The sequence below is a fragment of the Ursus americanus genome, chromosome 33, assembly GCF_024610735.1.
Source record: "Ursus americanus isolate L20-20 chromosome 33, mUrsAme1.1.p, whole genome shotgun sequence".
Taxonomy (NCBI): domain Eukaryota; kingdom Metazoa; phylum Chordata; class Mammalia; order Carnivora; family Ursidae; genus Ursus; species Ursus americanus.
In genome coordinates this window covers 14,192,792-14,219,851 of record NC_142159.1, presented here as the reverse complement: position 1 = coordinate 14,219,851, position 27,060 = coordinate 14,192,792, and the positions used below count along the sequence as shown (strand labels likewise).

At 55.6% G+C, this 27,060-nt stretch overlaps 1 protein-coding gene across 3 annotated transcripts in view; it reads left to right on the top strand.

Annotated features, from left to right (window-relative positions):
* Positions 1–27,060, top strand: part of EPHB2 (EPH receptor B2) — a 182,259-nt gene that overhangs the window by 34,440 nt on the left and 120,759 nt on the right. For all 3 annotated transcript variants that reach the window (XM_045782559.2, XM_045782561.2, XM_045782560.2), the window contains exon 2: positions 26,655–26,719. In XM_045782559.2, coding sequence (XP_045638515.1) covers positions 26,655–26,719 — 65 coding nt within the window. The remainder of the gene's footprint in view (positions 1–26,654; positions 26,720–27,060) is intronic.

Below are 27,060 nucleotides of genomic sequence, written 5' to 3'. Positions count from 1 at the left end.
CTGACTTTCATCACCTTCTCTACCTTCTTTCCCAGGACTCGTTTTGGCCTGAGTGCGGAGCTCTGTCCTCAGCTGCACGTCAGTGCTCACCTTCCCACCTTCATACCTTTCCAGAAGGTTCCACAGCCTCTGCCTTTCAGGGATACAGCTGACCTGGGTTCAAATTGTGGTCCTGCCATGGACCCAGATGCTTAGCCCCTCTGGGCTTTGCTGTTCTCATATGTAAAGTGAGGGTGAACAAGATGAGGGACAGTTAGCTGGGGGCGGGGTTGCCCGAGCTGAAGTGGGCCTGCCGCACAGAAAGGCAGGAGTGGGTGTCAGTGCTCAGCTTCTTTCGGAGTCACTGAGCCACAGGGCCACCTCTGTCCTGGAGGGTCAGACGCCTCCGCTGAAGAGGAGAATGAATGGGGGTCACTCTCCCCATCACAGAGATGAGAAGACTTAGGCCCCAAGGGTGGGGGGGCAGCTTTCCCAAAGTCGGGCAGTGGTCTGGATGCCACCCTGTGGGCGGCCACCCCACTCACAGGCTCTGACCCCTGGCTGAACACTCATGCCTGTGGCCTTGGGTGGGTCGTTTCTCCTCCTCGGTCTCCATCTTCTCATCTGTCAAGTGAAACCTACCACGCGGGGTTATTTTGAGACTTATGTGATGAATGTTCTCTGTAATGTCCAGGGCACTCTACAGATGTTATTTATGACCGTCTGCATGCCTTGTGTGACAGGAAAATCACTGTGCAGCACTCCTACTGTGTAGACAGGACATACAAGGGAATTAAAACCGCCTTTTCAGTAAGAGGCTCTGAAAGGACCCCACAGAGTTGGATCTGAGTGCATACTTGGTTTCCCATTCATTTTCCCGGCCCCCAGTCTTTGTTCACCCACAACTTGGGTGAGGTATCGCGGCATGGAAGATAGAACCTGAGCTCCATGCCCCACCTTCTGGCTGTGTGACCCTGGGCAAGTGGCTTCACCTCTCTGAGCTTCAGGTTCCTCGTCTGTAAAATGGGGATGATCAGAGGCCCTGCCTCACCGGGCTGTTGTGGGGGTTCGATGAGTGGATGCGTGTGGAATGCGTGGTGTATGTCCTGGCCCACGGTGGGCACTCACTAAATGGGGACAGTTCTCGTTGTCCTATATTACCACACCCTGGGCCCTCCACTAGACTCTTGTGGCCGAGTCGAGTAGCTGGGCAGACATACAAGCCCATCAGCCCTGTGTGCTGGTGGAGGAAGGCCAGGCGCCACACCCAGCCCAGGTGGCCAAGCAAGGCTGCTCGGAGTCCAGAGCAAGGGGAAGGAAGGAGCACAGCAGGCAGAGGGATCGGTACTTGGCGTCTTGAGGCGGAGCCGTCTCTGCCTTTGGCCACACTTGGGCTGCGTGTGGGGGAGAGGCAGGAGATGAGGCTGCTGAGTAGACGGCCCCCCCGGGGACAGTTTGTCGAGGAGCTTGACAAGGTTAAGGATCTTCCTCGAACATCCTTTCACTTCCCCTCAATAACCTGGTGCGGGTCTATCATCCCCGTATTTATCTAAACCCTTGCTGGACCCATTTATATCCTCAGACTCTCCAGCTTCTCGGCGTAATGAGCTCCAGATGTGGTAAGCAGGCCTTCCCAGAACCTCTGCCTCGAGCCCAGAGGGTGCTGGGACTGGGGAGGACAAGGGAAGGACGTAGTCTGTGCCCTGATCGATCCTGGCTTCATCTTTACACGGGCCGAAGACACTCGGGGCAGGGTGGGGGCTCCAGGCTCTGCTGCGGGGCACCCCAGAGATGTCGGGCCCACTGCGGCCACCCCAGGAGAGAGACGGGGCAGCCACGAAGCTCTTTCAATGCCCAGAAATAGCAGGGAAGTCCCTAGACCAAACCAGAATGTTAGGGCTTAAAGAGGCGCAGAAACCTTTCTGGTCCCGCGGCTCCCGATTGTTGAGTGTCAACTTCTATCTGCTTGAGCCATGTTCTCACTGCTGTTCTTGAAACGACTCGCTTTTCTGTTTCCTGGAGCAAATGTATCAGAAGGAAAGTCCGTATCCCGGCGATAAATAAAACAGCAATAGCGCTCGACACAAGCAGAAGGTAACTAAGTACAAACACAGCAGAGACAGGACAGGAGGGTTGTGGTCCGGCTCCAGCCCGATGCTCACTGTCCTGGCTGGGCCCTGGCAGAAAGGAGGGGAGCCCGAGGCGGGATTTAGGGGACAGAGGGGCACCAGGGAGCAAGCAGAGGCCATGCAGGGGCAAGTCCCGAAGCTGGGCACAGCTATGGGCACCTGGGGCTCACCACAGCTATGGGCACAACGTCTCACCAGGACGTTGGGGACTCGCCCCGTCCCTCTCCCTAGCCAAGGTTGCTCATGGGGACTGGCTTCCCATGCCCGTCCCTGTTTGCTAAATGTGACAGGGTAGAGGAGGGAAGGAGAGGTTTACAGGGGAGGCGAAGAGCGGGAGCACCGGGCCGCTCTTCACAGGTCCTGAGTCTGAGGTCCCCTTGCTGCTCGCCGTTAAAGCCACCGGCAATGTTTCGGGAGGTGTTAAAGTCTCAGCGGCCCCCAGCGGAGGCTTTCTCTTTGAGGTCAGGGGATTGAAGGGAACTGCGCAGGGAGAGACGTTCTCACTGTGCAGCGTTCCAGGAAGCGGTGTCAGGTCCCACCGAATCCTCTCGCAGACTTGCCCCCGTGAGAAACAGGTCCGGGGAGCCAAAGGGGCTTGTCCAAGTCACATGGACACTGGAAAGCTGAGTTCTCCTTTCACAACACTGACCTGCCTGCCCCTGATTCATTTTCACTCACTTTTACAGGGTTTTGAAAAATAAAGACCAGGAAATACTTTTTACATGGATGCGGGGGGGGGGGGTCCCCAAAATTGAATACGCAGGAGGCTGCCTTCAGCAAAGCTGTGGTCTGTGGGAAGGACAGAGCCTCAGAAAAAAAGGCACATCTGTCCCAATTGTCCCCCTTCCTCCCCACCCTTCACCCCCACCAGGCTCCATGCCCTCAGGGTGACTCTGAAGTCTTGCTATTAGAGAAATGACATAAGACAGAGTGGGGGCCATCTCACTAAGCTTCCAGAGGCTTTCTGGAGGAGGGGCTTCCTGGGGACGCGAGGTGCCCTGGACTCAAGTTTTTGTTCTGCCCCCCAATTGGTCACATGGCCTTGGACGATTACTTCACTGTGCTGGGCCTCAGTTTTCTCATCTGTAAAATGGGAATAATACAGTGCCTGTCTTCTAGGAGTATTAAGATTAAATACAGTGAGATACATGTAAACGTTTCCAGCTGTCTGGGCACAAGCACTGTGTGTGTTTGCTGCTTCGGTGATCACGATGAGGACGCAGCAGCACAGGGAAGAAAGGAGGGGGGCTAACATTCACTCAGTCCTTCGGAAGGGCCAAGCACTGTGCCTCTTATCTGCAGAGCTCACTCTTTTTTTTTTTTTTTTTTAAGATTTTATTTATTTGTTTGAGAGAGAGAGCACAAGCAGGGCTGTGCAGAAGGAGAGGGACAAGTAGACTCCCTGCTGATCCGGGACAAGGGGCTCCATCCCAGGACCCCGAGATCATGACCTGAGCCGAAGGCGGACACCTAACCAACTGAGCCACCCAAACGCCCCTGCATAGCTCCTTCTATGCAATCCACACCACAACTCTAGAAAGGCAGCTCTTTGTCCTGTGAGAAGATGGGGCTCCAACAGCATAAGTGATGTGCCCATGGTCACATCGCTGTGGGGGTGCAGCCCACATCTGTCTCTGGGCACATGACTATTTGCTACTTGGACTTAGGCGGAGCGGGGAGGTGGGAACATGCTGTGAGAGGAGCCGAACCCGCTCGGTTGAGAGCCCCTGGAGTGGGGGTGGGGAGACATCAGGATGGAAGGGCCGCTGGGGCTGGCTCAGGAATTCCGGGGGAAGAAGTTTGCACTTTCTCCCACAAGCACTGGGGAGCCACCAGCAGGCCACGAGCAGGGAGTGACATGATAAAAGGGGTGTTCAGGAAAGGTCTATGTGGCTGCGGTTTCAGGATGGATGGGCGGTGAAAAGGTCCGGAGGGGAGGCTGAAGCTTAGCTGGGCAGTTGGACTGGAAAGGTCCCCTGAGACATGCACAGGCAACTTTCAGTCGACTAACCCCTAGGACCCTCAGGGCAAGGCCCAGCTGGGTCAGGGCCTGGGCCGGAGGTGCCGAACGGGCCCTAGACACCCAACCCTCTGCCAGTTTGCAGCTTTATCTGGGAGCCTCTGGAGGGTGTCCCGGCGAGTTGAGCAGCCTGGCTGTCTGCAGATTTATGAGGTGTGGGGGAAGTGGGCCGGGGCAGGCGGGGGTAGTGGGCGCGTGAGACAAGCCTGTTGGAAGAGGGGAGAGTGGGAGGATGCTCTCCAGCCCGTGGACCTGCTCTGACCCCACTTCCACCTTGGAACCCAGTTGGCCCAGCAGAGGGCACAACCACATGCCAGTCTACCCACCATTCCTGAGAGCCCCGCACCTGTTGCCTCAGTTTCTCCTCATAAACCCCCTGAGGGGTGAGCAGAGAGGGGCTGCTGCATCCTCGAATCTTAGATACGAGGAAGCTGTCCCACACTAGATTACCAGTCGCCAGGAGAAAGAAAGCTGGAACCTTCTGTACCAGGCTCAAAAGATGTCTATAAAACGTTGAGAGCAGGTTACAAACAGTATGCTGAGTCTGAGTTCATTTGTGACTTTCAAAGGAATAGATATGCATTTATGCCTCTCTATATACATTTTATGCACGGGAAATGTCTAAATGATTCCTAATTGTGACTCCCTCTGGAGAAAGAGCTTTGACTTTCCATTTTATACTCTTCAATAATGTTTCAATGTCTTCTAATAAGCATATACGTCTTTCACTTAAAAACTATGTTTTTAAAATTCAGAGTAATGGCAGGGTGCGATGTCAGAGAGAGAAGGGAGGACCTTCTCCATGCTCTGGGGGATGGGCGGGCTGCTGTTGCCAGGGCCTCAAGGTTCGGGTCATTCTGTCTCTGCTGAGAGCCCTGCCCCCCCCTCCCGCCCAGGAGACCCTGCTGACCCACATGCAGATGGGCTGTAGGGAGCATTGAGATGAGTTGGGTCAGTCAAGGAGGGTCTCCCAAAGGCAGTGGTCCTTGAAGTATGGTAAGATATGGCTAGATGGGAAAGAGAGTGAGGGCGTTCTAGAAGGACTGGAGCAGACTAGAGTCAGGAGTCGGGGTGAATGCAAATCCTTGCTCTTTTTACTTACCAGCTGTGGAACCCTGAGTAAATTTTGTCCTCTCTCTGAGCCTCCGTTTTCTCATCTGTGTAATGGGGATCCTAAATGTTCCTAAAAATAAGATCGTGCTTACTATGTGTAAGCTATTATTTTTAGGTATGGGGGTCCCCAAAGCTGGGGACGATCCTGCAGAGCTTGAAAGCAGCCTGCCAGCTCTCCAGCACCTCAATCTGGAGAGGCAGTGGGTCAGAGAGGGTTGCGTGAAGCAATGTGGAGGGGAGACAGTTCCTCCTGGGAAGGCTTTCCTTAGGCGGTTGGTCGAGGGCAGGGAGATTGGCCACACCTGGCGAGAGCACCAGGCACTCAGTCCTTGAATCCAAGCCCCGCGGGTCCAGGTATCCAGTGGGAGCCAGCACTCACATAGGACACCATGGCGCCCGTCCACTAGGCAGCCAATGAGCACACTGGAATCAGATAACGAATACTCCCTCCTCAGGGCCTTTGCACCTCCTCTTTTTTCTGCTTGGAACATTTTTTCCCGTTATTTTCCTGGCTTGCTCCCTCACCAGCCACAAGGCATCCCGAAAGAGCATACATAGCCATCAGTCACCGCGGGCCTTGAGCCAAATCCTTGGCCTCACCTGTACGATGAGGCCACTGAGACCTGTTCCCCCCGTGCCCCCGTGCACCCCTCGTGGCGGTACCTGTTACCCTTTATTGTGTGTAAGGGTGGTCTGTCTGCCCCATGCTCTTCCTGTCCCCACCTGCTCTAGTCTGCACTGCCCCAGGGGCTGGAACCCGTTCCTCCAGCAGGAGCCAGGCAGACAGTAGACACTCAGGGAAGGTCTGGTGGGTGAATGAATGCCCAGTTTTGCAGAATTGCAGTAAGAAAAGCACAAGACGATGAAGGGGCCAGTGCCTTGCACACTGTCGAGCGCTGGGCCACCACCTGTAAGGAGTCTCGTCTTGGCCCCTGGCCACACCACCACATACCCTCCATGGCTCTGCCTCTAAGGGCTACCCTCTATGTGTCTCTGAGCCTCTGGGCAGAGAATTGAAAACATTTCCCACCCCCACCCCCACTGTGTTCTGTGACACACTGTAGAGGTGTGGGGAATGTTGTTCTCACACCGAGTAATTAGCGGCTCACCTCCCTTGATGGCAGTAGCACCCTCCAGAGGGCCCCCCACCCCCAGCACAACCACGTTTGCCCGACGGCTCCTGCAGCCCACGGCCTGCAACGCCAGACTTTGGGCCCAGCTGACAGCAGGCCTGGGTGTGTGTGTGTGTGGCAGGGGGACCTCGGGGACCTGCTCCAGACCCCACCCATGCAACAATCTCTCCGCCCATCAGCTGAAGGTTTACGTACTTTACAGTTTTCAAAATGCATCCACACCCTCTAATTTGCTATAGATGACAAACCTCTGAGGCAGGTGAGAGAAATAACATGACTCACCCATTTCACAGCTAGGAAAACTGAGACTTAGAAAAGTTCATGCTTGGTTTATACAGATAGAAAGGAATCTGACCCAACCCTGCCGTCCTAGACCCCACAGTTTGGTGGGGTGGGACACTCAGAAACCGGTCTACCCCAGCATGAGTGCAGGGACGGGGCCACACAGAAAGGGGACTGGAGGGAGCCCAGCAGGTGACCTTTGAGCCAGGCCTTGAAGGATGAACAGAATTTGGGGCAGGTAGGATGGGCTGGGCTAAGGTCAATTCCAGGCATGGCAGTGGGGGCCTGGTTTTTTAAGGACAAGAGTGGTTGGTATATGGAGTAGGAGGGGCTGGTAGGAGCAGGGGAAGGGAAAGGCAGGAGCTTCATTCTGGAAGCGTGGCACATAGTAGGTTCTCAGGAAGTGAATGGCAATGGCTACCAGTCTCATTTGGCCCTCCACCTGTGGTAATAGGGAGCCACCGATATTCCTGGAGTGATAGGGTCTGAGTTGTGTCGTGGAAAGGGATGCTCTGGGGAGGCAGAGGCAGGGTCTTGATCAACATCTATTGTTTTCCTTCTCAAAGTGCCCCCTGCCTCACCTGTGCCCCTCTTCCCTGGCTCCAGGTGGCTCTGTGCCTAGCCTCAGGGAGCAGCTTCCCATCCTTCCCAAAGCCTGGGCCCCAAGAATCTGCGTCTTGTCTTGCCCGGCTGCAGGAGGGATGCCACATGCCTGTGGTTCCCGCATGCTCCTGAGTCTGGGAGGGTCAATATGCCTGGGGACATGAGACAGCTGACCATTCCCCAAATCCTATGGTGGTTGCTTCTTCTGTTGTACCCATTTCTCTCGCCTCTGGGGGCCTCTCCACCACACCAGCTGTACCCCAGGAAAGTGGCCTTAGGACCCTTACGAGGGTGGCTTTGGAACAGTGAGGATGACACCCTTGGGAGGGTGGCCATGTGTCAGGTGGTATAGATCCTGTTTGGCCTTCTCTCCTCCTCGCCATCACCCTGCAGAGGCGGTTCCCATTTTTCCAGATGAGGAAGCTGCAGCTCAGAGAGGTGGATTCACTCATCCAAGGCCACACAGCTCAGACCACGGTCCAGCCGGGTGGCTCCACGGTCTTACTAAGTGCAGGTCTGGGGGCCGATCTGGGCTGGCTGCTTCCGCATTACCTGGGAGGCTGGTTAGAAATACAGATTCCCAGCCACCGAGTGCCAGCCGCTCCCAAGATTCTAATTCCTTCTGTCTTACGGGGAGGGGCAGCCAGGATTGGTGTTTTTAAGTCACCTGAGTCCATTGTGATGCACCACCAGCTGCTACCCTGTGCCACCAGCAGATGATATTAAAAGCATCACAGATTATGTGAATTAAAAAACAAAGAGCGGAAAGAACATACCAAAATGTTAGCAGTAGGTCACGTAGGGGTGGAGGGACAATAGGGGGAGAGGATGATTTTGTACTTCACATTTCCTTCTGACTTTTCTACATTTTCCAGATAGTCTGTAACGAGCGTCTATGGCTTTTATAATGAGAAAAGTAAATAACAGCGGACAGGAACAATTTGGAGAGGGGCAAGAATGAGAACCGGACATGTGCCCACACCGAGCTGGGTCAGTGAGCGGCCGGCTCTGCCCCTCCCCGGCTACTGGGCTCTCGAGCAGGGCCTCTGTTTCCTCATCTGTAAAATGGGAATAGGAAATCCTCAAAGGGTGGCTGGAAGTGTTAAATAGGATCGTGCCCCACGGCCAGCGACTGTCCTTCCTGCCCGTGTGTGTTACGCCTCTCTTTCCCTGGTGACGCTGCCCCACACCTTGGACACCCTTCGCCACCAGTGTCCAGTTGGAACCTCCTCCCCTGCTCTGGCCCAGACCCTCAGAGACTGTGGGGCTGGCAGAGGCTTTGGGGGCCGCCTCAGCCGACCCCACGTTGTGGCTGGGGAAACTGAGGCCCAGAGCAGCTGCAGAACCTGGTTGCTGGCTCCGGATCCCCCAGCCATGGGAGGAGGGGTGTACATGTGTTCGCCGCACATCTCTCCCTGCCAGCGCCTTGCTCAGTGTGTGAGGGGCAGCAAGTCACCATCTGTGTTTTCCAATAAAAGAAAATGAAAATTGAAGCATATTAAAAATAGCTCAATTGGGATTCCGAGAGGGGCTCTGAGGCCTGCTGTGGCAGAGACGCGCAGCCTGCCTCCCCCTCCTCCCAGCCTGGCACTGACACCACCAGGAAGTCATCTGAGGCGAACGGCTCCTAGGAGGGGCCAGGGTACAGGCAGTGTCCCCGTTAGTACCGGGGCTCTTTGGGGACCCCCCAGTTCCAGCATCCCAGCTCCTAACTGCTCGTGTCCAGGGCTGTGGGGTCCTGCTGAAGATGCATTCAGAGCCATATGCCACCCCACTGGGCAGACTCTGGGTCCATCGCCCCCCGCCCCAGGTCCCCAGGGCATTCAGCTGAGACCCCTGCCTCCCAAGGATGTCACACGAGGGATGCCCTGTGGCCCAAAGGAAGGCGGACTCATCTGGGGCCCGGAGACCTGGGTTCACAGCCCACCCCTGTGCTCCCTCACTGGGCACGGACCAGACCAGGAACTTCCCTGGGCCCATTTGCAGCTCTGTACAGCAAGGACCTTAACAGAGGCCCAGGAGTGGTGCCGGGCTGGGTTCTGAACCCCAGTGTGCTAGTTGAAAATGAGCATGATTTCGGAGTGTCCTCCAAGGGGATGTGTCACAGGACAGAATGAGAGGACTGTGGCCAGCTCTTAGCTTGGCGTCTGGTATGGTGAGGGGCTCCACAAATGGCTATTCCTCTAATCATTCTCATTCTTGTTATTTTCTGTGAAATGGGAATGTGCTGGCAAGCTGGCGGAAGCCTGAGTGAGGTCATATGGGAGAGGGCTTTGCACAGAGCTGAGGCCGCTCCCCATGAGGAAGGGCTGGCATCCATCCAGGGGTCCCGGTTCCACGATTTCCCAGAGCGCTTCTTCCTCCCCAGAGGGGCCCAGTGCTCTGAGGGGCCTCCCGCCCCTGTGACCCTGGCTACCATGCTAAGCTCAGCGAGGCAGATGAGGAGACACAATTTGTACCCCCACAGCCCCGAGGGAGCTGGGGCAGGGAGTAGCCCCGGGTGCCGCTGCCCGGCCTGCAACGGAGGGCCCCTGGCTGGGGGGACTGGCAGAGCTGCGTGGCCTGGCTGCAGACAGGGAATCCAGAGAGGGCTGGGGCTGCCCATGCCTGTGCCTGTACATGTGGAAGCCAGGCGACCTTGGGGACGTTACTTCATTCTCTGGGCCTCAGTTTCTTCATCCGTAAAATGGGGCTGGTTCATAGTTCCCAGGCTCTGTGAAGACTGGGTCCTGGGCAGGGCTTGGCGTGTGATAAGTACCAGATAGACGGCAGCCCCTAGAATAGCCCATCCCTACCGGCTCTCTTGTGAGTCCAGAACGGAGACTTGCTGGGCCCACTGGTGCCCAGTTCCATGGGACCGGCATCTGCCCTGCCACAGGCGCAGGCCTCTCCTGGACACGCATGCCGCTGGCAGGCAGAACTAGGGATGCTGGAGGGGAGGACTGTCATCGCCACAGCTGCGGACCCCCAGCCCCCCCCCCCCACGGCTCTCTCTCAGCAGAGGCACTGGGCCTTTCCTCAGTGGGTTCTTAAGGATGGAGCGGTTGCCAGCGTGCAGGAAATGAGTACTTTCTCTATTAAGGATGGTATCATGGTTTCCTGCTGCTGCTCTGACAACTGACCACATCTTAGTGGCTTAAAACAGCACAGTTCCTATCTCAAGCACTGGAGGTCGCAAGTCTGAACTGGGTCTGACTGGGCTGAAATCAAGGTGTCAATGGGGCTGCATCTCCCCAGGGGCTCTGGGGACGAATCCATGTCGTTGCCTCTTCCAGCTTCTTTCCCGGGCTGGTAAGCCCCTCCGTCCGTCTGCACAGTGCACCACCGTGCCCGCTGCTCATATCCCCCCCGTCTCTCGGACTGTGGCCCTCCTGCCTCTCACCCGGATCCTTGTGCTTACACTGGGCCGCCTGGGCAATCCAGGGAACTCTCCCCATCTCACAGTCCTCAACTTAATCTTGTTTGCAAAGTCCTTTCTGCTCTGTAAGGTAGTGGTCACGGGTTCTGGGGATGAGGACGTGGACCCCTTTGCAGGGCAGGGGGGGGGTGCGCATAGTTCTATCTATCACAGACCTAGAGTCTGCTTTAACCTTGACCAGGGGGGTCTGGCTAATGTTGGGGATAATCACAATACCAAAACTTCCTTTACTGAGCGACTGTGCCAAGTTGTGTAGAAACTGGGGTTTTAGTGATGACAGCCAGTGTTTTACTGAGCACTTACTGTAGCCAGGCACCGGGCTCCACATCCTCCACGCATGATCTCACTAATTGTCACAGCCACCTGCAAGGTGCTAATGTTATTCCGATTCCCCGGCTCAGAGAGGGAAGGAAGTGGCTTGCCTGAGGTCACTGGCGTAGGAAGAAGGGTTCAAATGTGGCTCTGGCTGCTGAGCCCACACACCGTCAGCAACCTGGGTTTTGCAGGATATGCTGCTTCCCTGCATTTGGACCCAACACCTGGGTTCCTGCTCCTCTCGTCCCCCAGCCCAGCCCGTGCGCCTCACTGTGATGGCGAGCCACAGAACTGCTTGCTGGGGGCTCCCTCTAGCCAGCCTGTGTGCCTCCAGGCAGGAGCTGTGGCTGCAGGTGCTCGGGCAGGGAGCCTGTTGAAATCGGAGGAGAGAAGATGGGGGGGGGCGGTGTTGAGACTGCACACAGGAAAAAGGAGTGGGTGTGTGCCTGGGTAATTCTGTGTCTGAGTGGGAAGAGGGGGATGGAGAGCCAGACTATCTGGGCTTGGGGTCAGGAAAGGAGTTTGGGTCACACAGCCCAGAGATCAAAGTCAGCCCTCCTCACCAGCCTGCATGGGATCTTGGCCCACTGACTTGTCTTCGCTGAGCTCGATGTCGGCCATACTGCCGAGTGGCCAACAGGCAGCCTTGGCCCAGCCCTTCCTTTCTGAGGCTTTTCATCTGTGGAACGAGGCTCCCGTGGTACTCTGTCCCTTGTAAGGCCTTCAAGAGGCTGCGGCCTAGGGAAAAGCCCGAATCCATTCTGTGAGCCCTGTTACTCTCTATTCAGTCCTCAGGGCCCTTCCTCAGCTCCAGCTTTTCACCTCTCAGTGGGCTTTCTGAGGCCCTTCTTTGGGTCTGTGTCCCACACACTGCAGCCTCCATCTTCCCATCTCTACATTGGGTGCTGTCTTGTGCCTTGGCCCATGGTGTGAGCCCTTTGCAGCCTCTGCAGGACTGACAAGACATCCGTCCATCCTCCCAGCCCCAGTGCTGGCCTGGTCAGCTCCCTGGGGCAGGAGCAGAGGGAGAGAGGCCCAGGAACAGGAAGAGAACCCACGTCCTCCATGCTCACTTAGTCACAGGCTCAGGGGAGGATTCCTGAGAAACTCCCTTTTCGTGGCATCCTCCATCAGGGTCTTCCCGCCTCCCTGGAGAGCTCAGCTATAACCAGCGGGAAATGGGACAGATAATTGCAACTTTAAATAAGGCCAAGTTAATGCTCCCTGCCAGGCCCAGCCCGGGGGACTTTCTGAGTATTGACGGGAGGCAGCAGGGAGTCCCAGACCACGCTCAGAATCCCCATGCTGCCACCAGCCCTCTGGAGACCAGAGGCAAGTCACTGTCCTTCTCTAAGCCTCAGTTTTCTCATTGGTCGAGTGGGCACCAAATGGCATCACCAATGGAGAGGAGCTAGCATAGTGCCTGACACATAGTAGGTACTTAATAGCTGGACGTCCGGATTAAGACGATTACCCCTGTTCAAACGCAGCTGCCCAAACGCATCCCACCCTACCTAGAGGTTTCTCTGGGAGCTGTTCTCAGTCCCGTCGGCCTCCTGGCAAGCAGGGGTGATAAAAACTGGTACTAACCTCTCGCAAGCCAGGGTGACTGTACCAGGCCCTGTGCTAAGATCAGAGCTTTGCATCCATACCTATGGGTGAGTCTTGTTCAGTGTTCCCATTTCCCAGATGAGGTCATGGAAGTGGCAGACCTGGGGTGGGCGTGGGGAGGAGAGGGCCAGCAGGGAAGGGATCAGGATCTCCGGCCAGCATGAGGGTGCAGGATTGCCCACCACACACCTTACCCCTGTCAGAGAAGCATCCCATCCTTGGAGGGTACACACCAGTGGGCTGAGATGCATGACGTGTCAGATCCCCTTTCTCAATTAGAACAGGAATTCCCAGGCCTGCTCCCAGCATCACGGCTGCCAGAGCCGCCACCACCACCACAGAATTCCTGGTGAGGAAGAGGAACCATGAGGGCCTAGGGGATGGAGAGCTGATCCGGGCAGGGAGCTGGCCTAACTGTGGCCAGTGGTCCTGTAGTCTCCGGCTCCCGGGTGCACAAGCCAAGAGGCACAGCCAGCAGCCTGGGAAGGCTACTCCTTGGCTCAGCTCTGAGGTGGGCCTGGCCTGGCCTGTTTGTGAGCCTGAGGCCATCTGCTCACTGTCTGACATAGCCTCTCCTTGTGCCCGGGGACAGCTAGCTCCTGGTCACCCTGGAAACCAAGGACCACCATGTTCCACTCAGCAGCCAGCCTTGCAGGACCACTGCCCCGTCTAAATATCAGCTAGGAAAGGGCATCAGACAAACTCAGGTGAGTTTTTGTCCAGAGAAAGGCTATCTAACCCAAGCCAGGGAAGGCGGTCAAGGGTGGTCAGGGAAGGCTTCCTGGAAGAAGAGATGCCTGAGTTAAGTCTTAAAGGGTAAAGAGGAATTTTCCAGGTGAAGAAGGTAGGGGAGGGGGAAGCAGCTTAGGCAGGCAATGGGGGCAAAAGGAGGGTCTAGCACATTTAAGGAGCTCTTCTTTCCCGCCCTGGCCCTCGCTGCTGCTATCTTCCTGCCTGCTTGCCTGCCATGCTCCCATCTTTTTAGAGAGGGTGTTCCAGGCAGGGGTATGACCAAGAGCAAAAGCTCAACAGTGGGGGAGCTGAAGGCGTGGACTCCAATAGGGAGCAGTCTGGTCCTGTGGTGTGGGGGGAAGTGCAGCTGGGGCCAGAGGCCAGGGCCAGCCCATAGAAGGCTTCGACTATCCGACCAGTCTGGAGCGTCCCCTCGGGGCAACTGATGGCAGCGTCTCTGCCTGGCCTGGCAGTACCTGGTCAGCTTCCCAGGGCAGGGCTGGCCTGAGGCCCGTAAAATCATAGGTGAGGAAGAGGGGTCCTGCCCTCCCAGTATTGTGGCCGACTCCCTTTGGAAGCCTTCCACGACTTCATGAAATGAAGTGATCTCTCACATGGGCAAGAAGTCTCCTCTGCCGCCATCTGCTACCAGAAGCCCAGAAAAGCCCGTTGCAGGTGATGTGACTGTCACAGCCCACCTCGTGGACCCCCTGGAGCAGGCAGCGCCCTCCTCCTCACACTCATCAGGCTGCAAAGGCACCCCTCAGTTGTGGCTGGAAGAGCACAGGACTCAGCGTCAGCACTCACCCTCCCTGGCGACAGCCTCCCACTTCTAGATCAGACCATGCCTACTCCCTGAGTCCATGCTGCCACCCTCAAGCCTGGACGCTCCCCTTCCTGACCCCACCACCTGCTTCGGTGCTCACCCCCCAAGCCTGTGGAGTCCCCAGAGTTGCCTTCGAGTCATGGAAGGAGTTTGGGTCATACAGCTCAGAAATCAGTCCACCTTCGTCACTGACTTGGCCCACTAACTTGACCTTGCTGAGCCTCGGTTTGCTTTTCTGCAAAATGGGGAGAGTGATAAATCCCTTGAAGGTTTTTGGGAAGCTTGGATGAAGTCAGGTGCGACCCTGGATGTCCATGGCATGACACAGGGCCTAGCATACAGCAGGTGCCCAGCAAACAGTCCCTCCCTGGTGATGGGGATGCTGGTGGCAGTGGTGGTATTCCCTCCCCGTCTGGCCTGTCCCCTCCCTGTATCTGGCTCAGGGTGCCCCTGTCCCAGTGTCTTCTCCACCCTAAGAGCTCCCTCATTTCAAGCCCTGTTCCTTCCCAGATCCTTCTTCTGTCATCAGTGCTTCTGTGCACTGCCATGTCGCAAGCCCCAGCAGCTCATGCCAGGAGCTCTCAGGCCTGGCTCTTCTTCTGGCATCATCTCAGGGTGTCAGGGGCCATGGGGAGCAAAGAGCAGCTGATGACAAAGACATGGAGGCTGTGATCGCAAAGACAATGGCAGGAACTTGCCGGGTGGCTCTCCTGTGAAACATGGACACATGAGAGAATGCCCCAGCAGAGCCATGTTTGCTTAACCGCCCGAGATCCAGGCGCAGTTGGCAAGCGAGCCCAGAGACCGAGAAGGAGCAGGTGGAGTCACGCTGAGCAGAGATGGTGCCCTGGAGGTTCTGTCACTGCACCCATGCTGCCGAGGGCCACAGAAGCAGAGCTGGAGAGGAGTGTTAACATAGGAGGGATGCAGGCATTCTGGAAACTGCTCCTCTGGGACAGCAGCTGTTCCCAGAATGAGCAAGGGCTTTGGAGCCATCAAAACTGGGGTGGAATTTTTACTCTGCCCATGACCAGCTGTGTAGCCTGGGACAGTCCCCTGCACCTCTCTGACCTCTAGGCTGCAATTTCCTCATCTATAAAATGGATCAATGCAGTGACAGCTGAATCAGGCCACCCCCCCCCCCCAATGACTCCCTGCTACTCTCAGGATGATCTTAGCCATTTGGCCAGGCATTCGAGGCACATTGTGGTATCTGGAGTTCTTTCTCCTGGGCCTTCCTTCTCCCTCTTGTGGCTCCCTATAGGGGCCGTGCACATTCTCCCCTCCCAGCATTTGCACAAGCTATTCCTTTCTCCTTCTCTTTTTCCCTCCTTCCAGCCTGGCTGTCTCCTAGTCAGTATTTGGGGTTCAGGCCAGGTGTCACCCATTGGGGAAGTCTCCTCTGAGTTTGTCCCCAATCGGAACATTTCTTGAGGAAATTGAGTGTCTATTTTTGATTCTCCAGTACTTAGCATGGGCCTAACTCATAACAGGCATTCAATAAATGCAGCCTAGCTGGATGGCAGGAGTGGATAGACAGGTAGCAGATTTTTAGATACATAAGTGGTGTGAACCAAAGGACAGGAAGGTGAACGGTCGGGTGGGTAGACAAGTGAGAAGAAAGGCAGGGAGGGAGGGAGATTGGTTCAATGGGAAGACGGATGGCGGATGGCTGGGTGGATACCTGAGTGGGATGCTAGATATATGGGACAGCAGATGGATGGTGGATTATGGGGGAATGGAATAATAGACTGATGGATGCGGTGAGCCAGAGGGTGAATGGGTGGATGGATGGATGGATGGATGGATGGATGGATGGATGGGCAAATGGCAAGAAGGCGGAATGATTTCATAAGTATTTGCTTGGATTTGGTGGTTCAGTGGATGGATGGGTATGAGAACGGGTAGGTAGATGGGTGGGTGAGTGGACTGTTGGGTAAGTGAGTGGGTATATGGATGGATGGAAGGATAAGGGTGTGCAGGTGGGTAACTAGGTAGGTGGATGGGTGAGTAGATAGCAAGATAGTTTATGGATGATTGCAAGGATTGGATGGTTGGAAAGATGAATGAGTGGGGGTGTAGGTCAGTGGGTAGGTGAATGAACAGTAAAATTTCATGTGGCTAAATGCCTGACATCTTGCCCAGAAGCAGAGGGGTGGTCTGGATTCTGGGATTTGAGTTAATTGTCCTTCACTGGGAGAAACCAGTGCCAATTAGGCAAATAGATCCAGTCCCAGCAGGTCCTGCAGCAGGCTTGCTAATTGACTCCAACCTGACAGACCCTGGCTTGGACTTACAGTGGCCTGTGTCTTATTGATTTGTAAATTACACTCACACACTTCCGAAAGGATTATAGGTGACATAATAGTAAACCTGCGTGCAACAGGACAGTTAAAAATAAAGTGAGAAAGGGGAAAGCTACAGAGCAGAGTGGTTAAAAGCGTACCTGTGTTCACTCCTGGATCTGCGGCTTACTAGCTAGGTGACACTGGGCAAGGGGCTTCACCTCTCTGAAGCTCATTTTCCCACATGCGTAGGAAGCTGGGGAGGAAGAGATGACGGAAGGAAGGGAAGTTGGTTTAATGGAGAAATGTATGATGATGAATGGATTACCAAAGTGGGACGCTAGATGTGTGGGTGGGTGGGTGTACTGGTGGTGGCTTTCTGGGCCAGTGGAATGGCAGACAGATGGAGAGGATAAGTGAGGGTGGGTGGATGAATGGGGAGACGGATGATGGGTGGATGAGCAAATGGGGACAACAAGAATTCTATCTCATGGGGTGTTGTGAGCATTGAGCAGTGATGGCACTAAGTAAGCACTTAGAATAACATCGTATATGGAGTCCTCTTGATACCAGAGTCCATACTTCCCGGAGGAAAAATCCAGACACCCAGACTGATGGTGTAAGCAGGAGAGAGCATTTGATGTCTGGGCGGGCCAGCGGTGGGGACGAGGTGGGGGGTTAGATGGTTTGAACCGTGAGCCAGACTCTGCCTGGCCCGAAAGGCACTCACAGTGCAGGTGGGCTATGAGTCAAGGTGTCAAGGCAGGGTAACAAGTTTCCTCTCCTCTTAATTATTTTCTTAATTTTTGTTATTGAGGTGTAGTTGACATTCTCTCCTCTCCTTTTAAATGGCCATGACAATTGTTCCCAAGTAATTGTGAGGATCTCAGGAAATGAAGTCAGAGAGCGCTCAGCACCGCACGGGGCACACAGTTGGTGCTCAGTAATGCCGACTGCCATCATTCTATTTTTATTACCTACTTCATAGGTGGGAAGGGTCTGTGGATTCACTTAAGGCAAAGGGCTTTAAAGGTTACAAATCCCAGAGCCGATGCTGCCTGCGAGAGGCAGACTGGTACGTCGGGAAGGCTCAAGGGCAATAGGCTCGGGTTCAGCTTCTGATGTGCTGCGTGGCCTTGGCCAAGTCACCTAACCTCCCAGAGCTTCAGTTTCCATGTGCGTCAAGTGGGACTGGTATCCGGCATCGCTCAGCGTTGTCGTGAGGACTCCTGGAGCTCTTCTGTGTGCAGAGCTGTTCCCGTCCCCGCTTCCCTTCTCCCCCTTCCCCAGGCAAGTCCTGGTGTTCGTTTCCCGCCCGCCCCACCCCCAGCAACCCCTTCCCAGACCTCCATCCATCATCCTGTCCTTTGCGGAGGTTAAGTGGGTCCCCAAGCAGCGAATCCAAACTCTCCCGAAGCCCCTGCCGCACAATGCGGCCCGCTGTTAGCGAGCAGCCCGGCTGGCCCGGAGGATTGGGTTTCAGGCAGGCGGCCGGCGCTGGCGGATGCCCAGGCCAGCAGCGGACAGGCGGGGGACCGAGCGGAGGAACCGGCGTCGCGGGGACTCCTCCGCCTGAGCCTGAGAAAACAAGAGCCGGCTCCAGGCAGGCAACCGAGGCAGAGGAGGGCCTCCGGGCGGCGGGAGGACAAGGAGGGGCAGGGGCAGAAGGATTTTACATTAGCTGGGTCCCCTTTCCGGGAGCCCGAGGGCAGAGCGGGGGGCTGAGCTGGAAAAACACCGCGCTCCCTGTTGGCAGGTTTCACCTTAGAAAGTCCCCGGGCTGCCTGGGGCCGGCTCAGGGCACCTCGCCACCCCCACTCGGGCCACCTCGCCGCCCCCGCTCGGGCCACTTCACCACCCCCACTCGGGCCACCTCGCCGCCCCCGCTCGGGCCACCTCGCCGCCCCCGCTCGCCTTGGTTTTGGCCCAGATGCTCTTGGCCGCCCATCTTCATTGGTTTTCAGGGGCGAGGGCTTGGAGAAGCTGATCTGGGTTCAAATCCAGCTCTTCTGCTTTCTGGCTGTGTGACTTTGGGCGAGTCTCTTAGCCTTTCTGAACTCGGTTTCCTCATCCGCGCAACGGGGACAATAGTGCCGGCTGTGCAGGGTGTGCGGAGTGACCGGCTAGGGGTCTGGCACCCAGGGCATAGGACGTGAAACCGTGATTTTCCCTCCCGCTTGTGAGGCAGGCTGGTGCGTTCCGGGTCAGACCAAAGGGGTCAGATCCTGCCCCACCCCTCACTGGCCATGTGGTCCTGGGGGAGCTATCTCTCCAAGCCTCAGTTTCCCCGGAAACTTGCTCTGGGGCGACAGTGAGCTAGACAGTGTTGATGAAGCCCCTGCCCGCCGTCAGCCTCCATGAGAGTTAGCGGTTTTCCCTGGTGCCTTCCCTTTGCTGGGCGCCTGGGTGGCTCCGTGGGTTAAGCATCCAACTCCTGATTTTGGCTCAGGTCAGGATCTCAGGTGGTTAGATCAAGCCCCACGTAGTGCTCTGCAGGGCTTAGAGGGGAGCCTGCTTGAGAGTCTCTGTCCTTCTCCCTCTGCCCCACCCCTACTCATGCACTCTTTCTCTCTCTCTCTCTCAAATAACTAAATAAATCTTAAAAAAAAAAAAGTTTGCACCCAATGCCTCCTTGGATCTTCAAAGCAACCCTGTGAGGGGTCCCTGGGTGGCACAGCGGTTAAGCGTCTGCCTTCGGCTCAGGGCGTGATCCCGGCGTTCTGGGATCGAGCCCCACATCAGGCTCCTCCGCTATGAGCCTGCTTCTTCCTCTCCCACTCCCCCTGCTTGTGTTCCGTCTCTAGCTGGCTGTCTCTATCCTGTCGAATAAATAAATAAAATCTTTAAAAACAACAACAACAAAGCAACCCTGTGAATACACAGAGCAAGGATTTTGTGATCCTCATTTTCCAGCTGAGGAAACTGAGGCTCAGGAAAGTGAAGTGACTTTTCCAAGTCACCCAGTTTGTCAGTGGCCTTGAATTTTATCTCCTGGTTCCTGTCTGTTGCCTCCTCTTGGAATTTCTAATGTGGATGTGGACCATGGAAAGAATGCTCCAACTCCCAGCCATTGACTGCCTGGGTATGGCCCATGGTAGGGTAGACGGGCCTGTGTTCGAGTCACCGCAGCCCTATTAGCCCCAGACGGGGAGCAGCTAGAGCTGCCGGAAAGGGCTTGGAGCAGCATCTGCAGCTTGGGTCCTGTACCAGGCTGATCTGCTACCTGGGCTATGGGCTGCTGGCCAGTCTGGAGCAAAGACCCCAAGGAACAACTACTAGGTGTCTATCCATTTTCAGGAGAGACCACATCACTACCCCTCTCAGGAATCCTCCATAACTCCCCATTGCCTATGGGACAAGATCCAAACTCCTTGGCCTCACATTCAAGGCCCAGAAGTTCTGGCCCCATCCTAAGCTCCCATAGCCTTCCATGAAGCATTTGCTCCTACCGAATGGGACAGAAACTCTAGCATGGTGCCGGGTTAAGTACATGTGCTCTGATGGGCGGCAGACAGAGATGCACCACTTCCTGGCCATGCAGGCACTGAACCGTCTCTCCTAACTTCAGTTTTCCCATCTGTAAAGGGAGATGATCAACTACCTACTTTATTGGTACGGCGAAATGAGATAACGAGTGCTAAACCCTCAGCCCAGCGCTCACAACTGAGAACAAGTCCTCAGGTTTTCCTGTTGTCCAAAGTGCCCTGCAGTTTCAGGCCTCTGTGCCTTTGATGTGCAGTACTCCATACGTGGCATGCCCTTGTCCTCTTCTCCCAGCTCCAATGCCACCTCCTCCTTTGCTAATTTCCTGGTCAAAGCTAATACCTTCTGTCCCTGGGTTTCCTGGCCCCCGACCGGGACCAGCATTCTCACCCTGCCTCTTTGTGTAGAAAGTTCATGTGTCAGGCACTAATCTGGAAGCTCCTTGAGGGAAGGATTTGCTGATCTATTTTGACATCCCCAGTGCCCAGCACAGGGCCTGGCACACAGTAGGTAGATTAGATGTTCGTGGAATGACCGTGATCTTATTACTTAACCCAGGAGAATTCAGGGACAGCTGCCAGGAAGAGAGAGCCTTTGAGTTAAGTTTTGGAAGAGAAGTTAGCCTAACTTCTTTATTAGGCTAACAAAGCTGGAAGGGCCAGGCATTCCAGGCAGAAAAACCTGGAAGGGTCAAGTGACCAGGACCATGCTTGCAGAAGGAACTTCAGGGTGGCTGGACACTAGGGACATAGGCGAGCATGGCTGGAAGAGAATTAACTGGCCTGTCCAGCAGGAGCCTTGAAGACAGGGAGCTAGGGGCTAAGACGTTCTCGTGCCGGCAGCCGGAGCTCTGAAGGGCATTAAGCTCGGTTAAGACATGATCAACATGGACTTTAGAAAACATCACCCAGCTGCCATGTGGAGGTCAAGTACATCCACTGTGGGCCAGAACCAGTTCTCAGGGCTAGGGATACAGTGGTAAGGAGGCAGACACAGAGCTCCCCCAGAATGAGGGCCCTGGGAGACGGCAGATCAGTGGGACTCCCCTACCTGATGTCACCTAATGGTCACATGACCCATTTTACAGATGGGAAACTGAGGGTCAGAGAGGAGCTCAGGCTTGCCTGTAGTCACACCATGGAGAGTGCCAGAGCCAAGGTTCTAGCCTAGACAGTCTGAGCCCCACTCCCCTGCTGCCCTTCCCTCCTTCCCCTCCCGTCCTCAGTCAGGCCCACACAGAGGGAGAGAATAAACACAGAGAGCCCCAGTGATTTTGCGTGTGTGTGTGTGTGTGTGTGTGTGTGTGTGTGTTGTCTTTTTTAAGACTATAGCTGCAAAATCTTGAAAACCATGCACATGGGGGCGCCTGGGGGGCTCAGTCGGTTAAGCGTCTGACTCTTGATTTCGGCTCAGGTCATGATCTCAGTGTCATGAGATCAAGCCCCACATCAGGCTCTGCACTGAGTGTGGAGCCTGCTTAAGACTCCCTCCTCCTCCTTCCGCCCCCCGCCACTCATAGTCTCTCTTCCCCTTTAAAAACAAAAAAACAAAAAAACAAAACAAAAAAACAAAAAAAACCAGTCCCGCAGATGTAAAATGAGACAGATGTGATTTCCGATGCCAGCCTCACCCGTGTGCCCTTGTGAAGGTTGCTTTACCTCCCTGACCTCTGTTTCTGCATCTATAAAATGGGGTTAATAGCATATACCCCCACAAGTTGTCCTGAGCCAGAAGCTGTATTTGGAATGCCCGTACACAGTAGGTGCTTAATGAAAGTTCCTCCTCGTCTCTTTGGAACTCTCATACACTGCCATTAGTCCGGACAAACGGGGTCCACGGCCCACACGGGGGTCATACAGAGCTGAACAGGGCTGGATCGGGGAGCAGAGCGTGGCCGCCGCTCCAGCCTGAAACAGGGGTGGTGGTAGCGTCCACCAGGGCCTCCTCACCCAGCCACCTCCTGTCGGCTCCACGCTAACGACTTCAGTGTGTCTCCCCTTTTAGCTCAAGTATTTCTGAAATGCACACTGCTCGTTCACACATAGCCAGAGGGGCCTACGGGCCTCCCCAGCCTGCGCAATCAGGACCTCCTGATTGCTTTCTTCTGTGCAGTCTCCAGGAAGGAGAGGGGGTGCGGGCGCAGTGGGGCTAGGGCCAAAGCCGCTGCCATGGCGCGAACCCAGTTTTCCCACCGACGCAGGCTGTCCCAGTTGGCGGCCGGAGGCCCTGGTTCCAGCTTTCTCCGGGGTGCTGAGAATCTGTCCGCACAGCCTCATCTCCTCATCTAACCATTGGGATTTTAAAAGATGGTCTCGGAGCACATTCACGGCTTGCAAACCAGATATTTCCATAGGGCTCGCTGGGGTGGGAGTGTCCAGGGGCGAGGAGAAGGGCAGTGTGGGGCAGGGCAGGAGCGGGGGAGGGGCACCAGAGAAGCAGGCAGGGACGTGGCCAGGTGGATGTGGTCCAGCCAGGGGCCTCAGAGAGCTGCCGACCGTCACCAACACTGACTCCTTCCCACGGACCGTGCTGTTGCTCACCTCCTCGCCTTTGCCTCTCCTGTTCCCTCTGCCTCACATGCCCTTCCCATTCAGCCTCTCCTAACTCCCTCCTCACTCATTCCTCAAGCCTCCATTCAAGTGTCACTTCCTCCAGGAAAGCCATCCCTAAATTGAGCATTTTCTTCCTCTCCTTCCACACCCAGTTCCCACACCCACAGTGCCCCGTGCGAGTCCCTGTCACAGTCTTTGTCACATCGTGTGGTGATTAATTATCTGTGTACAGCAAAAACAGCTTCCCCTGCATGAGGGATTGTCATTGTCACAGTGGGGATGGGATGGGGACATTTCTCCTGCTTCAGAAGCGTCTCTGTGCAATCTCGCGGTCCCCAAAGTGTGGGAAGTGAAATGATGTTAGGTAGTTTGCAGAGGAACATTTTTAATTGTAATAGTTGTGTGTTTATTTTCCTTCTTTTTATGGCAAGTAATATTGGTTTCCCGTTTATAATAATGATAACTTTTTCCTCTTTAAAATGCACTTAAAAGAAGAGTCAGCTGGAAGAAAAATAGTAGCTAAATATAGCATAGATTGTAGGTGGCAACGGCTGAAGTCATGAATGTTGTTCTGATGGAGCAGAACATTAGCCTGGAGGTGGGGGGTGATCTCAGCCTCTGACTGTAGACCTACTATGTGCCAAGCCCCGTGCTGGGTCTTGGGGGCAGGCAGAGGAGGTGTGGAGGGGGAGATGATCAGAAGGAATGGTATGTATGGGGTACTGGGCTGAGAGAGAGCCCCACACAGTCCGTGCAGCTGGAGCACTGCTTGTGAATGCAAGATGTGTGACCTTGGGCAAGTTCCTGAGCCTTTATAAGCCTCAGTTTTCCCATCTGTGAAATGGGATGATATTAACTATGTCTTGGCATTGTTGGAAGAACGTTGGTGAGGGTCTCCAGGTCCTAATAGAAAGGTCTCTGTCTCAGTGACCATGAGTTCTCTCCCTTTTGCAGATTTTTGGGACTGGAGGGCAGATGTCTGGGGTGTTATGGGGAGAAGGAAGGAAGTGCTGGTGGTGGAACGTGGCCTGGCTTTCTGAACCTGCCCAGGTTCCTCGGGCAAGAACTACTAGCCCCAGATTCCCCAGGGAACTGAATGTGACTTTCATGCTCATTTTGAGAGGAACAAAGAGGAAACTCAGGGCATCCCAGCAAAGCAGCATCAGACGGATCAGGAAGGGCTTCCCGGGGGCTGCAGTGCTGGAGCAAGAGGCTGATGCTTGTCAGATGTTGGCAAGCGCTGTCTGGAGGGGGGGGGGCCTCTCGGACCCGCCTTCACTTTCGGGGGTCACCTCATGAGTCTAGAGGAAATGGTGTGTGTGCAGGCACTGGATCAGCCAAAAGACACCACACTCGGTCTAAAAAAAGATTATCTGCCACTCACCGAGGCTCTGCTTTGTGCTGGGCCCAAAGTTAACATGTTTCCCTGTCCTTTCATCCTCCTAGCCCCACTCAGAAGGCACTATGGCCATTTTCCAGGTGAAGAAACTAAGGCTTTGGGAAGGTTACAGATCCAAGCTGACAAGGCAACTAGGTGGCAGAGCAGGTGTTAGAATCGCAGTCCCTCCGACCTCCTGACCCCTACTTTATCTGCTCTGCCTACCTGCCTTGTGTGCAGTGGGGTGGAGGGAGGTGTCAACGTTGAAAAGCAAAAGGCCGAGGGTAAGTTGGGGAGAGAGCACCCATGGGTGTCCTCCTGCCACAGCCCCAAAGGGTAACAGCTTTCCCAGAGGCAGGCTTCTGGACAAAGCCAGGATTGGCACAGGGAGAAGGGAGCCTCCTGCATGCCGCCCGCCCAGGGGATCTGCAAACTTCACACTCCCTCTTAGCCCCTTCCTGTCTGTGAACCAACTAGCCCTTTGACTTTTGGCCTCCTGAAATCCTCCCCTTACTGGTTCCAGGTGAGGTGGGAGGCAGAGCTGGGGAACCGTGGAACACCCCCCAGACCGAGCTGCCTGGGAGCCTGGAGTTCGAGCACCAGCCTTTAGTCCGTGACTTTTGGCAAGTCCTTTGCCCTCTCTGGGTCTGAGCTTCCACCCATACAATGAGGATGTCAGCTCACAGCCCCTCCTCTGGGCCATGGAATCCTCTAGAGCTTGGCCTCTGGGTCAGCCCAAGAATCCAGCCAAGGGGTGGGGCCACCTGCTTGGCAGGCTTGCCTCCCCCACACGACCCCTTTCTAGTCCCAAGCAGAGTCTCCTCTCCCTTGTTCCACACGGCTCCCAGCAGCTGTTCCTCAGGCCCAGGCAGAGAGCCCGGCTTGGCGCGTCTCTGGCTGAGGCCGATGAGAGAAAACAGGTTAAAAGTTCAGCCCTTGTTCTCTCCAGGAAGAAAAATCTGTAGCATTCGGAGTGTGAAAAGGAACCCTTTTTCAGCTCCAGAGCGGCACAATAGAACTTCCCTCCAATTTGCCATCAAAAAGATGCCCTTGGCACTGGACTCCACCGTCCCTGGCACCCCTCCTCCCCCATCACCAGCCCCCCGTGCAAGGGGACACAGCGACTGCAACATCAGCCACAGGCGGTCATAGGGACACTGCTGCTTCCTCCATTGTCAGCTCGTGGGTCTGACTGGGGTCACCTCTGGCTGAATGCTTCCTCCCATCCACGCCGCTCCTGCCCTAGTTCAAGACCTTGTTGCTCCCATTTCGACCTTCACAGTGGCCCGGGCACTGTGCACCCTGCCCCCACTAGCCTCCCCCGAGTTCATCCGGTGCAGGCTATCCAACTAAGTATCCAGAAGTTTATAGCGTCCGAGGCTGGAGATCTGCACCGCCCACTCTGCCACCAGCTCCTACGGGATCTTCAGGAAGTCTCTTCCCGTCTCTGTTCCTCGCTGCCCTAGCTCCGAAACGAAGCCGTGGGGCTGGGCCACGGTTAGCATCTCAAGTGGCGGGTGTTAGTTTCCTGGCCCGCCGTGGTGGGGAGCATCGTGCAGCCACGGGGGTGGGGGCGTGGACCGATGAGTGAGATCTGCTGGGGCACCTCACCCACGCGCGCTGAGCTAGGTGGCGTGGAAGGTCCAGCTGTGACCTCGGTCTCTCTGCCTGCTCTCTCGTGGCTATTTGTATTCACGCCTAATCACCACTACTCGACCGTGAACAGCTCCACAGTAGGGTCTCACTCTTCGCCATTTTCTCTCTCAGGGTCCCCAGTGCCTGGCGCGTAAGGGACATCAGGATATATGTGTTGAATGAACGCTTGAAGGGGGCCAATATAAATCTACTCATTGTAGTTCAGCTCAAGAAGTGTTTTGAATTCCCTATGGCAGGGAAGGGGAAGTGGGAAGGGGTCCTGGGCCTTATCTGGGGAAGAAAGGGGGTCTCTCTGGCCCTCGGGGTCTTCTTCGTCACAGGCTGTGTGGCGCCTTCCTTCCAGCTGCTGGAGTGGGGGGCGGGGCAAGTGGGGCCCTGGCTGGTTCAGAAGCTCATTTGAATTTCCTCAACCCCCAGAGGGCAGGTGACAGACTGGAGCTACTTGGCACAGGGCTCACCCTCAACACCCACCCCCCCATCCCCCCCCCACTCCTAGGGCCCTTTCCTAAGAGCACGTTTGACTGAACCCTCAGGGGGGAAGCCCCAGTGTGGGGACACTATGGAGGACTCCAGGTGCCTGGAGAAGGGGGGAGGGTGTCCCCGATAGGAAGTTTGGGCCAGAGAGCCGAGGTGGAGTAACTGATGGGGCTCAGCTGGCACCAAAGAGAGAGGCCTTTCTAAGGGCCACAGTCCAGTTCTTGAGAATTTGATGCAAGCCGAAAAGCAAACAGATACCCAAAGTTTGACATAAAATTTCCAGGGTTGCCTGGTGGACTCTCTGAAGCCCACCCAGGAGAGTCCCGGTTAAGACCCTTCTCCACCAGCAAGGGAGGGAAGCGGCACTAGCCAGGTTGGTGGGACAGGGTGGGCTGAGAGGAGGCGTGGCCACCGGCGGAAGGGTTGGAGCTGCGCCTTAAGGGGTGGAGCCTGGAGGGGTAGAATCAGACGATTGGCCGGAAGGTGGGAGTGGGTGGGATCGTGGAGTGGGAGACCTAGTGGGAGGGTAGTCTGCCCGATGATTGATTGGTGCAATGGAAGTAGGTGGCGCTCAGTAAAGAAGGCCCTTGAGGGGTGGGGGTCTTGGGGCGATTGACAGCACTCGGTAGGTGGGCGGCAGTGACTCTTGGCTTTCCTCACAGAAACGCTGATGGACTCAACCACAGCGACGGCGGAGCTGGGCTGGATCGTGCATCCTCCGTCAGGGGTGAGTCGGTGGTCCCCAAACCCTGCCTGGTCCCTCAGAAGACCTCGGGTTCTGCTGCAGGGCCTGGATGCCCCGAAATTCCAGCCCCTTTCCCTCCTTCAGGGCCCAGGGCTGGCCTCTTATTGCCTCGCCCTCCTGGTCCCCGACTATTGATGGAGTGCTGGTTACCATGACAGCATGCCGGCTGCTTTCAGCCTTTATCCCGTGGCATCCTCAGGGCAAGGCTGAGAAGTAGGAACTGGCGCTGCCCCCATTTTACAGATGAGGAAAGTGAACTGTCGTTTTCTGAGCACCCACTGTACACATACTGTATCAAGGAAGCACCTTTATACACATCATCG